The sequence below is a fragment of the Lupinus angustifolius genome, unplaced genomic scaffold (genome assembly GCF_001865875.1).
Source record: "Lupinus angustifolius cultivar Tanjil unplaced genomic scaffold, LupAngTanjil_v1.0 Scaffold_41_107, whole genome shotgun sequence".
NCBI lineage: Eukaryota > Viridiplantae > Streptophyta > Magnoliopsida > Fabales > Fabaceae > Lupinus > Lupinus angustifolius.
In genome coordinates this window covers 13607-31327 of record NW_017721474.1, presented here as the reverse complement: position 1 = coordinate 31327, position 17721 = coordinate 13607, and the positions used below count along the sequence as shown (strand labels likewise).

The 17721-nt window shown below is 28.3% G+C and overlaps 1 protein-coding gene across 1 annotated transcript; it reads right to left on the bottom strand.

Moving 5' to 3' along the window:
- Positions 1 to 13803: 13803 nt before the first annotated feature.
- Positions 13804 to 15004, bottom strand: LOC109338774 (ethylene-responsive transcription factor TINY-like). Its single transcript, XM_019576081.1, has one exon. It carries the CDS (start codon positions 14722 to 14724, stop codon positions 14032 to 14034), a length of 693 nt encoding a protein of 230 aa, XP_019431626.1. The 5' UTR covers positions 14725 to 15004; the 3' UTR covers positions 13804 to 14031.
- Between the last annotated feature and the right edge of the window lie 2717 nt (positions 15005 to 17721).

Sequence of the window (17721 nt, the reverse complement as noted above, 5' to 3'; positions counted from 1 at the left end):
ACTATGTATCCTAGGAAAGAGAAAGACATGGAACATAAATTTTGGTAGTGAATAATCAATTAAACTGTATTTTGTGTTGATCAAATATGTGTTAATAAGTATCTTTTATAACTATTATTACATAGTATTTTTTTTATAAATATCAACAACAGATTATTAATTAAAAATGCATCTAAACTATTTTTAAAAATACATCTAAACTAATGCATATGATTTTCTTAAATGATCTTTTAACCCGATTTTTAATTAATTCTAACTATTCATATATAATTCATTTCTTTAAATGACCGTTTGACCTGATTTTTAGTTAATCATAATCATCCATGTATTTTGTATCACTTAGATTTATTGTTTTATAATATTATTTCCATATGAACTAACAATTAATATGAATCATTATACCTTATTTAAATGATCAAAATTTAAAGATAAATACAAATGTAAAATTATATTATTCATATTTTTTTGTTCTAGCCTTCTTTATACTAGACAATTAAGAGTTTATAGATTTGTTGGTTGTTTTCTACTTCAACTTATCAGTGGTGTGTCTCATTCTCTCATACCTTTAGTAGAGAAACATAAAGTTTTTTTTATGATTTGTTTGAGAGTTTGATTTTGGATTTGATCTTCTCTTTTCTTTTCTTCTCATCCAAAATCTATCTCCCAAACAAACTCTTAATTAATTTTATACCTTAATACTAATCAACTTGTAACATATATGTAATGCATATACTTCATTATCGTTACTCTCATGTTTTACATCTCACTTTAGCTCATAGAAGGTTAGAAAATAATATAAAATATAAAGAGTAAGACTGATAATAATACTTGTTATATATTTAAATATAGTAGAAGTAAAAGACAATAGATACAAAATAAAGAAAACATATAAATTCAAGACAGGGAATAAATATATTCATCAGGTTTCTAGCTGGTTCATGCCTGCATGGAATCTCAAAGTATTTTAAGATTTTTTTAAGTACAGATAGTTTGAGAAACATAAAAATTCAAGTTTTATATGTTCTCTGCCAACCACATAAAAAAGAACAATAATATCTATGGAGTGATAATGAAAAGATTTATAATTTTATATACAATGATAATTAAAAAAAAAGATGGATAATACATTAAGAGTGTATAAAATTCATACACAATCAAAATATATATCTTTTTGTCTAAAAAAAAGAGATTAACCTGACCAAACACTCTGAAGTCTGAACCCTTAACAGCTCAAATCCTGCTGGAAAAAATCTCTGTATGTTGGAAGATATTATAAATAATCTATCATTAATCATTTGAACCATATTTATACTATTAATTTTAAATCATTAATCAATATTAATATATGTACTTTAATAATTAATTTTGAATGGTATAATAACTTTTCTTCAAATTGGTCACACTTTGGGCCATATAAGTGTATATTATTGTACGTGCTTCTTAGTCTACCAAAAATGCTATATCAAATATGAGCTTAATCTACCTCAACATTCAACTTGCTTGTTTGATAAAAAAACTTACTTGTCACTGTAATGGTGGTTGATTTGTTTATGTTAATCAAATTAATAAAAATAAACAAATTTAACTTATTTTCATTTTAGAGATTTTAGTATAAAGTAAAAGTTTTTATTATTTATTTTTGGCAATTTTGTATTTTGTTTCTCTCATAAATTCATTATAATTCTTTGAGTAAATTACATTGTTATTACTAAGTTTTAGGAACATTTCAAAAATCATTTTTTTGTATGTACATAAACAATCACATATTATATAAATACATTATATTTACTATCTATATAGGTGATATACGTGTAATCTTTCAAACAAAAAGTTTGTGGAATATGTAATTAAGTTAAAAAAATATGATATTGTGTAGACTAAATCTTTAAGAATCTATGTAGACAATTATCCTACCTATTATAACTAGTTACTCAAAATAAATTATGAATATTATAATAATAATAATAATTACTTTTCCTATTCTGGTTTAAATATTCTTACATAAACAGAAATATGTTTGACTATACTATAAGTAATCAGTTATTATATTATGAAATAAAGTAATAAATTTTGTAGATAAATAATCTTAAACAAACACTCTTAGATATCAAAAAAATGGTCAACTATTAATTAATTATTATATTATTAAGTACATAAATATGAAATTCAATATATTGTTTTGCCTGTTCTATATTCATACCCAAAGTCTTCTCATTTTCTCTATTCTCTACCATATTTGTCAACATTGTTCTCTTCAATATCAGAAATTTGAAGAAGAAAAATCTATTCACCCTCCTGTATTTTTAAATATCTGCATTTTTTTAATCATATATATTTCCTTTTTGTTTATATAAAAAACCTGAAATGCAATATGGGCTAAAAGTCCATTATTAATTAGCTGAATAGCGCATGCTAACTATATAAATTCATCATTCATGACTAATATATACATTTAACCCCATGAATTGAACCCGAGAAAACTAAGACAAGAAAAATCTTTATAAGTTCTATACATGTTATTTTGATCTAGACCATACTTATTTTTCATAAGAGTCATTTCTATTCGAATTATGAACATTCACAATATAATTTCAGGGGATGTATTTTTTTTACATACACAAAATCCAAACCCATATCTTTTATTGAGCCAACGTATGTAGGCTTACACTTGCAGCGTCTCTGAACCATTTACTCCGAAAAAAAGAAAGCTAAGATGCATGTTAAAAATATATCTTCGGTTTACGAATGAAGATCAATTATCCTAAAAATATGACTCTAATCCTATCTTATTTTAATAAAATTTTGACATCTATTAAAAATTAGTATATGTGTTTTTTACTACTTAAATTTTGTTATTAGATGTCACAATTCCATTTGATTGAGACATGACTGATGACAAGTAATTTGCATTTTTTGTCTACAGCCAAAAGAATCTATAACCACCATCTCTTATAAATATATTTTTATTTATATTTCAAAGGAAATAAAAAACGATGCTCTTGTGTGTGTTCTCTAAATGCCATTTTTAAAAATCAAATGAGTAAAAATAGGTTGTGACGAAATTATTAACCGATCCTTAATATGAAGTATTGTTAACCATGGCATTAGTGATATGTTTAGGATTATATTAAGAGCAACACAATCTAATCATCCAAGTTTGATTTGGTGAGAGGAACTAAATTACACGCTTAACATGTATATTTGTGTGAGTATATATATTATTTCTTCAGCATGGTAATTTCTTGCACGAGGTTTAGGTGCAAAAAAATGGATAATTTCTGAAAAAATAATGTCTCAGGGACTTTTTATTGGAGAAAGCTCATGTAATTAACATCATCATAATCATGATTATGTCTTCAGGTACAGTCGGCTGAATTGTATGAAGTGTAGCTCTTACATTATCTTTAGTTTAATTGAAAATGGATGGAATGAAAAAAGGGTGACAAAAAATGATGTATATTAAAATAGTTGAGTTTTTGTTAGGTGGTTAGTTAATTTAGTCACGGTAGTTAGTGTTTTCTTCCCTTTATATGGATGGTTCAATGTAACTTTATATAATTCAATTCAATAACATTTCTCATTCTTTCTTGTTTCTTGTTTCATCAAGAAAATTATATATGTCTTCTGCATATCATTTGTTTTTGCAAGATTCAACAAAGAATCATCTTTTGAGGTTCTTAAGTTAAATAAGTTTGATGTTAGGATTCCTCTTCTTCATTAGCATTAACACAATGCATCATCTTCTTATTATGTGGTGGCTGAGAAATCCAAGAAGGACTTGATTATCATCATCAACAAGAAGAGCTTAGAAACATGCAAGATCTACATCTTCAATGTTGCAGTTCTTGTGATACAACAAGAAGGCATTGGATCATTCAGAAACAATCTGTCTACAATTATCTTAGCGAGACCTTTTGTGGATACTATATGCTTCACTGGAATTCCATGACAGGCAAAATTCCCCATAACAACTATGCTAATTTCATTTACACGTGGGAATATGCAAGCAATCAGATTCATTACAAGCACTTCGAGTATGAAATTCTCTACTATTGGTTATGCACGAGTTTTACTAGCATAAGAGATCCTTGATCTAAATCTTGGTCATGTTTCTTCTCAATCTTCAAGCAAGACTTAATCTTTCAAAGGTTCTTCTAAATTCATCAAGAGATGTTGGGCTTCTTTTTGCAGCTTGACTAATAAAACTTCTGATTTCATCCTAAGTTCAAAGAATGTTTTCTTTACCCATTGTCGCGCCCCGATTTTCGGTTGCACGACTTTATTTAGAGTCGCCACTATATTTTATAGTTAAAAATGTAGAAAAATCTTTTATGCCCAATTACATTGGGCTTTTGGATTTTTGATATCCAGGTTCGGGAGTCTGTTATAAAGTAGGGAAGGTATTAGCACCCTACCCGTCCGCCTTAAGCGGTACCCTTCATTGAAATATATGACTTTATTATTATTATTGTTATTATTATTATTACTAATTTATGATTAAAAAATCAATTATTAAGAAGAAAAAATAGTTTTTTATTATTATGTCTGACAAGATTGACTTTGGTCCTACGTACCCCTATTAAGATGATCAAGGCTTACATAGTTCTTTAAGTAGAAAAATGTTTGTTGGTTGAGTGTATTTTAATTAAAGAAAATATATTTTTTAGTCAAAAATATATATTTTGCGAGTGTTGTTTATTATAAAAATGTTTTTTTAGTTTGTTATTTAAAAAATTGAACTAAATTGATTTTGAGATTTAATCGATTGAAAAGAAGCGGCGTAGCGCGACCTTTCGAAGATGATCTGAGAAGAAAGAGGCCTCCAGGGCGACCTTCTCTCCATCTTTGATTACATCTCAAAATTAATTCATTTTTGAATAGTGCTTGTTGGTAATGTTTTTGTTTAAAAAACATTAAATTTTTATAAAGACATGATATGCAATTTTATTATAAAAAAGAAATATTTATGGATTATTAAATAATTAGGATAAAATGAATTGCTAAAAATGTGAGAAGAATAAAATAAAAAAAGAGATTACTAGTTATTTGTTAAAAATGATAAGATTTGATGAGATTTTATTATTTTTGATGATTACCCATTATCCTTAAAATTCTAGTATTTAATGTATATTGTTATTATTGGATAATATTAATTAGTGAATTTTTTTATTAAAAATAAAATTTATAGTTTAATCCATTCAAAATAATATTATTGAAAATTAGTTAGATTATAAGATAAATAAGGTAGAATAACATACTTAGATTAAAAAAAGGAGAGTTTTCTTTACATTGTGAGGGTCTAGATCCTGTGTGTTGGCTTAGATGAATGGAGGACACGTGTCAGTCTCTGATTGGATGAGTGGAGGATGACTTACACAGATTCACACGTGGCGGCTTGTCACGCACTGCATGGGAGGTGCATAGAACCGTGCAGTGAACTCGTCCTCAAGGAATCCCCTGTTCCTCACAGGTGCAGTGATTCAGTGTGACACAGTGTACCGTAGTTGTGACACTTTTCTTGGTCTGATTGGCTGGATCTGTGGTCAATGTGAAGGAATGGAAAGTAAGCACTGCTGTGATTCAATGTCTACACAATTGCATGGGAATGGCATGAACCTGCCTGCACTGGATCGCTCTAAAAGTAAAAGATAGTCTTTTCTCTCTCTTAGTGTAGGTGACTTCTTTGGCAGAGCTTTTTAGTGTTTCGAGTGTCCAACTTTTTGTTTAACCTAAGCTCTATTTATAGTGAAAATTTAACCACCAAATCCCCAAAATTAAGTTAATTAATATCTCAACTTTGTTAACCAAATTTCTTGATTTTAGGAGACTAACTAGCACCGATTTGACCATTTTTTTAATTCAAATAGGAGTTAATGGGAATATGTCAAGCATCTTTATCTAATTATTTTTATAAATTCGAAATATAATTATAAAAAAACCATAAAATAGTTTTAATTATTTTTTTATTACTTTAATATCATAATTTCGAAAATACTAAAAATAAATAAGATAAAGCTACTTTGGATTCAAATTTCGGTTAACCTAATCACTTGAATTTAGGAACCCTAATGTCGTTGATTTATTTATTATTATTTTTTGAATTTTCAGTTAACCTAATCATTTAGATTTAGGAAATTGATTTTGTTTTGTTATATTTTCAAAAATAATTATAAAAAATTCATAAAAATAGTTTAATTTCATCAAATATTAAAATTTTGGAAAATGTCAAAATAAATATAATGAATTTAATTTATTCTTTTTATTTACAAAGTTTTTTTGGCCTTTTTCTGGGCCGGACAAAATTGGGTGTTCACACCCATCATGTGTCTTTCTTCAAGATCAGTTTTTAAGAGTTCAATAATTGACTTTCGTATTTGCAATTCAAGTTCCATTTAGTTTCTTTCACATATTCTCTCATGCAATTCTTTGATGTTTAGACATGAGTCACAATACTATAGCAAAAGTGTGTGACACTTTCTAATCCGATTTCTGTATGTCCAATCATTTATCATATATCCCTCAATTATCTCTTTTCTTTAATACTTTATTTTCTTTACACCTCTCTTATTAAACACAACATAAAAGTGTGTATATTTCTTCATTGAAGCATCATATTAGGATCAATATTAAGATCAATTTCTCTATCTTTTTCATCTATTATGGTTGATTTGGTTGGTTAAGCTTCTGTCAAAATAGATGGTTAAACTTTAGATGAAGTTGCTTCTGCTTATGGTGGTTAAGCGTCAGTATTACTTCACATTCAGATTTCAAGACTGAGAGATGAAGATTCACTCACTGGTAAGAGAAGGTATTAGAACATATCATCGTATTCAACACAATTATTTCAAGCTTTGAATGCTTGATACATTTTAGCTTGCGGAGGAATATTAAAATAGTTGAGTTTTTGTTAGTTGGTTAATTAATTTGGTTAGGGTAGTTAGTGTTTTTTTTCCTTTATATAGATGATTCAATGTAACTTATATAGATGATTCAATGTAACTTTATATAGATGATTCAATGTAACTTTATATAGATGATTCAATGTAACTTTATATAGATGATTCAATGTAACTTTATATAGATGATTCAATGTAACTTTATATAGATGATTCAATGTAACTTTATATAGATGATTCAATGTAACTTTATATAGATGATTCAATGTAACTTTATATAGATGATTCAATGTAACTTTATATAGATGATTCAATGTAACTTTATATAGATGATTCAATATAACTTTATATAATTCGATCAATAACATCTCTCATTCTTTCTTGTTTCATTAAGAAAATTATGTCTGTCTCCTACTATTTTAACAATTGTAGAATTTATCTCGCTTGATTAGCAAAGAAAACTCACTTCTACTCGTTTTCTCAAAATTAAGTTCCATTTTTCAAATTTTATTTGGTAGAAGTAGATTAAATTATAAAAAAATACATTTTCTATATTTATATAATAAATTTGATATATCAAATCAAATAATAAAAAAACATTTTTTTGTCATGAACAATGAGTATATATATCATCATATATGCAAACTCTTTCATTCAATTCATTTTCTTTCAAACCAAACAACCAAAAAATACCCTATTTTCTATTTATATTTTTTCTTTCAACTTTCATTCCTCCTATTTTTTCCCTCAAAGTTTCTTTCATTAACCAAAAAAAATGTTAAGGATTGTATTGGAAGACACCCATCATTGTCGTCACAATAATGTTGCCATTGAGATTTTGTCGGCCTAATTAAATTATCCTCAAACTACAAGTACTTTTAACCAAGGTGTTCTCAAGTCTATACCATAAGATACTTCAATGGGTAGAATTTTAAATATGTCTGGTATTATTTTTGCTTATATAGCTAAAATAAAATATAATTAGACACATGTTACACCAAGTTTAGTTTTTCTGAACTCTTATATTTTTAATAACTTTTACAAAATATAAAATATGCTGGTTCACATATTGACTAATAATAATAACTAATAACTATATATCTTCTCATTCATTTTATCAAATTTTAGATAATTGATCACAAATAAATCTATAATCAAATAGATTAAATTCTCACAAATTTCAAATATATATTACACTCATTTATTTATATATATACATATAAATGAATTAGTCTGAATTTTTATGAAAATGAATTAATCGAACTATCTGTTTGATATCTTTATTTTGTATAAAAATGTTTTAATAATATAAATGTTAGCCTAATTTAATTTCATATAAACGGATGCGTACATATGTATATATAAATGTATTGAATAAAAGAAAAAGCGTTGAAGTTGACGGTGGTGGATTCCTGAACCTTAATGAACAACACGTGTCTGTGACGGTAATAATCCCGACAGGCGCTGCCATAGGTCAGAGTCATCACCGCCAACATGGTTCCACCGCCGACGCCGTGGTTTGATCCCCTTCATGAGGTTAAAACCCCAATGCATGTCGATTACATCATTCACGTGTAACTTCTTCTTCCTCAACTCTTTTTCTTGCGTTGCATGTTTTTCTATTTCCATTCATTCAATCTTTGAAAATATGTAGTAATGGAAAGCGATACATATTTTAAGTCAAATGATCCTCAAAAAGCATCTTATCATAACACTTGAAAAAAGCTATGGTGGACATATCACTAATAATAAAATTTCCGGCAAATTCAATCTTTTTTATTTATTATATAAGAAAATAAATAAAGTATTTCTTTCTCACACTTATCACTATTATATTATTATTATTATTATGATGGTATAAATCACTCTATAAGTAAGGAATTAATCTTTTTAGATGTGCATAGTTGTCATTTCTAATAAATATTACTCTCGAAACCTTTGACATTTTGAGATTCAATGATACCTTATATTATTAGACCAACGTATTGCTAATCAATAAAATATAATATAGGTTGTTTTTACAATAAAATATATCATTTTTCATATATAATTTTTATACATAAGCATTTTGTTCTATGTGATTTTGGACATAATATATTGACAACTCATATTTGGGAATTTTCCTTGAGTAGAAGCCGTGATTTGAGAAACTTCTACCAAAACGTCTCTTTGAGGATTCAAATATGTAGGTAAAATTTGTCTTAGTATGACCAAACACTCTGGAATATTATATATTTGTATTTTATGAAAAAAAGTATAAATAATGAGTATGATTATATTTTAGTTATTCTCCATTTAGAAAGACATTAGTCAAAGAAGAAACCAATGATGGTGGTTAGTGATAGAGAGTGAGTGGGCGGTGCAGAGTTTCACAATACTCACATTCTTCCGACCGAAAGTATATTGCGAAAAAGAAAGGTTATATATAACGTAAGAAAATAATATATTATCTTATATATCTTCCTAAATCATGTAATATAATATAAAATGATACTATTTTTATTAATGATTATTTTACAAAAGAAATGTTATATTCTTATGGTATGGAATAATATATTAATAGTCATATAACTACCATTCTGCTGGGTAGTCCCAATTCAAGACGTGTGGGTCATAAAGTTAAAATTTTGTCATTGAAAATTATAACTTGATTTTTCAAATATTAAATACATCACTTATACTTCTATCACTTTTTTTTCTCTGTCTACGTACATACATTCCAATAAAAAAGGTAAAGGAAAATGTTATTATTTTGAATTACTTTCCAAAAATGAGTTATAAAAGATTGATAAGTTGTTAGAAAGCATTGTTCCTTATAAGAAAACACGTTTTCTTTGTATATATAAGAGGATAGTGTTTGCCAAAAGTAGAAGTGTATTTTGCCAATTATTTTAACTCATAATTTTATATAGCTGCGTGGACTAATTTTAACTCATCATTTCATGATCTAGTTACGTGAGTACTTAATTGTGGGATGGAAGGGTTTATTTCTTTAATAAAAAACAAATGGGGATCTGGGAAAGTGAATGGAAATCATACTTTTAAATGAAAATAAAATGCCTGCATATTCATGCAAAAACATCATGATTGCCCAGAAGCCATAACCATTTGTTATCAATTTTAATTACCTTTTAATAAAAGAATTTTTAACATATTGAATACATCGTTTTTCATGGTAACATTTTCATTTATAAATCCTTATCAAGTGCCTCACACATGAGACAACATTGATCACATGTCCCCAACAATATTTCATTATTTGTATCGGGTCAATAACATATTGTCATATGAACAAAGTAACATTATAATTAACTCGGAATATGAAATGAGACATTATTTCGGATAAATGATTTTGGTCCCTCACGTATTGATATTAACACATGCCTAAAACATATGTGAGCCCGTGGAATGATTAAGAAATTTTAATAATTATTGTTGGGTAGGATTAACGATAAGCTTTAAAATTGACTAGTTATAATTTGCTGAAAATTGATGAGACAAGAGGCTTGAATGAGTCCCCAGCAAGAGCTGGAAACCAAAAACATTCAATTTGGACCACACTCAAAATTGAGACGTACATATGCTTCTTTCATGTCAATATCAACCAAAATAATAAGCAGGTGGAAAATTAAACATGGCTATTCATGACTGTTGCATTAATTTCATATTTTCAAAAAATAGAACACTTTTTTAAGTAAGAGAAGGAATAGTAACTTCTAAACATTATGGGTCTTAAACATAATCAAACCTCTCATTTCATGTGTTAACTATTCACAAATTTAATATCCCTAGAACAACATAAAGGATCTTATAAAAATTTATAAGTACATTTAGAACCCTTTGGTGCGCACACCAAGTCTTAATTAAAAATGTTGTAATTCCCAATTAATTCCTTTATTAATTAGAGTCAACTTTAGCATCAAAGATCACGTGTCATCATACCAAAAAGAGTGACATCTTCAAAATAAAAAATATGCTTTTACTTGAATCTAATTGGGTCAAAATGCATCAACGATATAGTTATTTTTTATCTGTTGCAATAATGACTCTAGCATACCAATTAAGAAAATATTATTGACAATATATTAAAGATGCCCCTAAAACTATATTAAATCACTCTGTTCTATATGATTGCACATGTATCCCGCATACCTAATATTCATGTTATATTTATAATTTGATGTGGACTTATAGAGTCATTTTGTTTAAGGAAGAAAATGCACAAGGGAATTCCCACAAACTAAGTTTACATGCAAAATAAAGAACAAACAATATATTAGTCTAATGATGTAAGGTACAACTAAATCCTTGAATTCGAGGGCTCAATTCTTGAAAATAAACTTATTGGGAGGAGCAGCTACAAACCCTGAAAATAATTAATTTCTTACAAAAAAACGTACAGAGATATCATTAATAGTACAAAAAAAAATTAACTCGTTGAAAAGATAAATGCAAAAAGAAATAAGTTACAATTTTTTTAATAAAGTGACTGTCTCTCCTGCTGTTATGCTAATAGCAAAACTTTTGATTGACTATATTATCGGATGAAAACTAAATCAAATTTTACTTTCTTTTGTTGGTGTCTTATACCTGCTTCGTGTATTTCTTTTATTTCTGTTTGATGGACTTTCTTGTAATGTTCAGTTAGAGTACTCATACTTCTCTTTTAACAATATAGTATACCTTTGCTCATAAATTAAAAAGCCACATAATAAAAATAATACACAAAAATGTAGTACTAAAATACAAGAATATATGGTAAGCAAAGCAATGAGTTCTTTTGGCTCACGTCTTATAGCTATAATGGGGTGATAAAGTTTTGACTTCCAAACTAACCGATATTAATATATATATATATATATATATATAAATGAATTAAATATCAATCTTACTAATACATAGCTATATTACATATAAGGGTATATGACAAACTAAACATATATTAGAGAACGTAATGATTATAACAAAATCGGAGAGAATATTACTAATATACCTCCTTCAACTTTGACGTCATAACGCTATATATGTTATCTATATGTTATCCCATAAAATGTGTATGTGTGTAGATGTGGTAAAGCAATTATTAGTTGAACAAATAATATAAGAAAATAATACACTTTAATGCTGCTGCTCAATTATTGAAACAAAAATCACTATTTGTACTTATATGCACCTACCATTAGATTTCCCCTCAATAATGTTGCCTTAGAGGTGAGGAAATGAACAGAATTTATATAAACCACAAAAATAGATCTCTTGGGAGCTGCATTTGCACCAATACGAATATCTAATAATTTTTTATCCTATATTTGTACAAATTTGGATTCCAAGTACCAACTTCAAACAATGAACTGCAACGTTTTTCAAGGCGCACCCTTTGGAAATGGAGCTACAAAAAAAATTAAGGATGAAAATTTCTTCAATCCAATATTCCACACTTTCATGGTTAGAGTTGTAAAAATCTTATTCAACGTCGTCTTGATTTTCTAAAGAAACAATACATAGAAATAAATCTTCCTTTTTATTTCTAAATGGCATTGAATTAATAACATAGACAATAGCACATAAATTTGGACTTTATATATAAGTACTCAATTTTACAAACCTAAAATTATCACATCTCATTTTACATATACAAAACATTATGAAAAGTTAACTTGTTATAAAAAAACTCTTAACTTCACTGTGGCTACACAATGAAAGGATAGAAGTGAAGTGTAAGAATATTATTTTTCATTATTTTGGTTCTTATTATTACCCTATATGCAATGACAAAAGAGAATGAAAACATGAACTTCCGCGTAGCGTGTCCAACAATTGTTGCTAGCTGTATGTACCATGGGGTCAAATTTCAATGCTAAGCTCCATCACACTCACAACTTTCAAATATAATACAAAAATTAATGGTGTACTATTAATTATTTTACTCAATCATTTAACATAGGATAAAGACAATGGAATTTTGTTACCATCTTGAAAATGAAGTCTCATGTTTAAGGTATTTATTTTAGGGACCCAAGATGAGTTTTTTTTGGTGAAAAGGAAACAAAAATTAATGAGCTGTACAAAATTATAAAGCAATAGAGAATCTTCCTTTAACCCTTTATTCTTTTCATTTAAAGCAGAACTATTTAATGAAATATTAATCACTTTCTACATGTATATTTTCACTTCATTAATTTGCATTCATATAGTCTACTACTTTTGACCTTCCCCCAAGCAATGACCAGAAGAAGCACTAGAACGCTTTTAACTAATATTATCGTACTAAATCCTTATATTAATTCTTATATTTATAAGAAATTGATATATGTTATTTATAAATCAATCACCAATAAATAAAGTATTACCTTATAATATATGTCAATTTCTTTTTATGAGTAAGATGATTAGTAGAAAAATTTAGTAGATAGTATATCATTTTCTTTTCCAAAAATTCATGAAAGTTGTAAATAATTATAAGTAGTTTACTAAAACTGTCATTCATTTATAGAACTAAATAGTTTTCTCCTTTCTCAAATTGTTTGAGTAAATAAGAGTTAATTTTACAAAAAAATGAAAATAAAACTCCAAAAGATCCCTAAAAGATAGAAATAAGTATAAACCCACTTTAAAATATTTAGGTTCGCTTAAAATACCTATAATAATTGAATATTGAGTGAAATGATGATTAATTTACAGAGATGAGGGAATAGGTCATTTTTATAATGTCTATGTTTTCTTTGATAATTTTGAAAGTAATAACTACATTCTTAATCTATGTTAACTATCTAGACATCTAGTTAACTTTTAACCAGGGAGTAGGAGAGTGATTAATTACTTTAAAAAAGAAAAATAACAACCTTAAAAGTGGTTCATTTAATGGAGAAATAAATTACAACACTAATCCTTATTTGGAATATTACATATTTGAAAATTTAATTTTAGATAACATTTTATCTTTATTACCTTCACAAACATCTTTGGCAAAGCAATAAATTAAAAGACTAATCTCTCATGTACTACATTGCATATAACAACGAAGTGCAACCCTCCCAAGTCCCAACTATATTTTCTGATAATCATAAATTGAGATATGAAACAATTTTAGTTCAGATTGAAGAAATGCTTAACACTAAAAAGAGAGAAGGAGAAATCACAGCCACAAAGAAGTGTCAAGGCCACATAGAACCCTACTTTCTGATATAATATCATGTTCATCATAAATGCTATGATACCATGGTTGAGGATATGGCCACCCATCAATGGGGTCAATAAACACAAACTCGTTAACTGGCTCTGGTGATTCAAAACTACTACCCAACATTGGTAGTTCTACTATCTCACCAAGTTCTTCTTCTTCTTCTTCTTCTTCTTCCGCAGCCACCGTAGAAGAAGTAGACGATGAAAGTGGCGGCGATGACTGAGACGGTTCTGGAGGAGGAAGCTTCATGGATGCGGCTTTAGTGGCGGCGGCTTGAACATCTTGTGGCGAGTTGGAAGCTGGACGGGGCAACAAAGGAGCGAGTTCTGGGAAATTTAGGATTGCGGAGGAGCCCTTGATGGTTAGAGCAGCGACGTCGTGTGCACGCGCCGCCATATCGGGGGTGGCGAAGGTACCGAGCCAGATTCTGTTCTTTTTTCGTGGCTGACGGATTTCGGATACCCATTTTCCCCACGCGCGCATTCGGACTCCTCTATATATAGGATGCTTGGTGTTGCTATTCTCTCTTGATCGCTTCTTCTGTTGAGGTTTCGAAGTTGTAGTAGTAGAAGAAGAAGAATAAGAAGAAGAAGAAGAGTAGTTATTGCTTATTGTTTCACTTTCTGAACTACGTGCCTCACCCATTGATATAGTAGTGTATGTAACTGATGAAACAAATGGGATTTGATAGGTTCAGTCGTTAATGAATGTTATAAGTGGTTGAAATAGTAAAAGTTGAGGAAATGGTGTTTATGATAGAGAGAGTGGAAGGTGTGTGAAGTATGGTAGAGAATGAGAAGTGTGATGTGAGGAGAATGGAGGAAGGAGAATGGGGGGTTTTAGTGGAGAAAAGAGAAGGAGGAAGCAAATCAAACAAAAAACGTGGGACTGTACTTCTAAGGACCCCGCCACACAGTCCCACACGAATGGCGAACCCATTTATATTTTGCATAATATAAACAGGAGACACATCATAATTGGGAAGTAGTCCATCTAGTCGATGAAAATATATCATATTTTTTTGCTTCATTTTTATTGATATCGACTAACATATAATATAAGATTTGAGACAATTGTTCTAAGAAATTGAATAATGATATTCTAATAAACTCTCCTATAATAAATCAAACTATTTTCGCTTGTCTTGTTTATCTTATTTTATATCAATAAATACATACCTATAAAAATCATGTTGAAATGAAATGGAAAAACATAATTATTAGATAGAAATAATAAGGTACATGCATGGAGAAATATAATAATAATTGAATAATGTGATTTGAATGAAAGAGGGATGGGGAGGAGGTGGTGAAGGGAGGAGGAAGGTGACAATGGTGTGACCCCAAAATAGATCGCGAATCAACAGCCTGGCAAAGCAACACACTGGAGATTTTCTATGCTGGTACGGGCTAATAATGACGCTTAATTATATAGTACTTTTTTATTTTATTTTTTATATTATATAAATTAATTAGTAATCCATTTACATCAAAATAAAATAATATTCTACAAGATATTGGATTCAGGGGTGGGGGAATATTTTTCTTATAATGCCTAATCAAGCCTTTACACTTGGATTTCTTTTCCCCATTTTTTCTTTCTAAATCTATCATTGTATGTGTCTCTTTCCATTTGGATTCATATACTCATTCATTTTATTCACCGATGGGACATGATTTTTGTTAATAATTTGTTTGGATTGTTCGATAAAAAAATGAAGAAAAGATATAGAGGTAAGAAAGAGAGCATAGAGAAACTAAGATGCGAAAAAAAAACTATATTGTTTGATGCAAGGCTGAAAGAGAAAAGAAAAAAAATAAGAACAAAGTATTTTTCTTTTGTGTATTTTATTTGATAAGATAGAAAATGAGGAGAAGAATTTATTCTATTTTTTGAAGGACAACGTGGGCAAAAGAAATGGTGTTTTTTTTAAAGTGATATGGATGAAAAAGTTTCCTCTTTCCCCCTATTTTTGTTTCTTACTTATTCCTCACCTCACCAAAGATGAGAAACTCACTACAAAAAACTGAATGGTTGATTTTATGCGTTATTATTATATCATTTATCATTATTGACTTTTTAAATAATAATACAAATAAATAAAAATATATCAAATTATATATTGTTTCATGTTATCAACAAGGTCATAGTTATTAGATAACTGAGTAATTTAAGTGTATTATTAGGGATCTATTCTTACTTGTGTATGAGAAAAATTCTAGATGGAGTGACAAAATTAATTTAGTTTTTTTTATCAGCAATAAGAATATTAATATAGAAATAAAGAAAAAATAGGAGAACAAATGATACTCATATCCACTAAATCCCTACAATTAACAAGGAAGAATACAATTTGAAGGGTTCCTCAACCAAGCAACTAGAGAAAAAGAAAAGAAAAGAAAGGGAAGTGGGCATTGATAAGACTCCAAGAATATAGTAAAATAAGCTTCATCATCTCATCAAGGTGAAAACGCTTGTTCTTAAAAAATACATTTGTTCCTAATATGTCAAAGAGTCCAAATTGTGACAAACCAAAGAGCCATCCACAAATGGTTTTTCTTGTTGTCCATCCATAACAAAGATGCATGAATTGACAAATGAATCTTTACTTCATTATGAATAATAGAGGTAAGTCCAAAGTAAGAATGAAGTCTTTGCCAAATAACGTAGGATGTTGGGCAAGAAAAGAACAAGTGACTAGTGAATTCCTCCAACTTACCACAAAAACACACAAAAGGAAGTCATGTACTCCTAAACCCCCTCTATGATCTAGGTTGAGTTTAGTTGGAGTGACAAAATTAACTTAGTTAACATGTACTTCTTCTTCTAAGTGATTTAACTTTGATCATACATATTTTTTTAATTATAGTTTTTTAACACATATGTAGTATAGTTTTAACAAATTTATTGGTAAACTTTTAGAACTACCACTGAATCCACGAACAAATAAAAGACAATTTGACGAACTGAAACATCTTAGTAGTCAAAGGAAAAGAAAGTAAAAGCGATTCCCGTAGTAGTCATAGTAGATGAATGAGATTAGATAGTTCAAAGGGTTGAGGTATCTTGACAAGGACAAAAAAAATATAAAATAATGCAAAACTGTGAGATATTAATTTTACATATGTAAAATATCACATGCTTTAATTTAGAGTAGCACTTTACTTTCCAATACAAAGTTACTTATTTTAACTTCCTAAAATAATAACTGAAAACACTTATTAAAATCCCCTTATAATTTTGGAGCAATTTACACACACCTATACTTTAAAGAATTTACTTATTTAAAGATTCCATAACACATTTTAAAAGTTAGTGTACCACCTGCGATAACTTACAAATTTCATTCCAACTTTTTATCAATTATTATTCAACAAATAATTGTCTCTCTTTTCATCAATATTCTTTAATTTGTAGGTGTTCATGAATCATCATGATATTGAACTACCATTCTTGTCCCATCCTCGTTCATTTTTTTTTACTTGTTACATGACTAATTTGGCAACTTGATCACGTTAATCTCACTAGTTTTCACACATTACACATGAATTATATATATGAAGATTTATTTTATGAAGAAAGCTTTGGTGATTGAGTAGTTGGTGACATCATTAATGAGCATATAAAAGAATACCCTTTTTT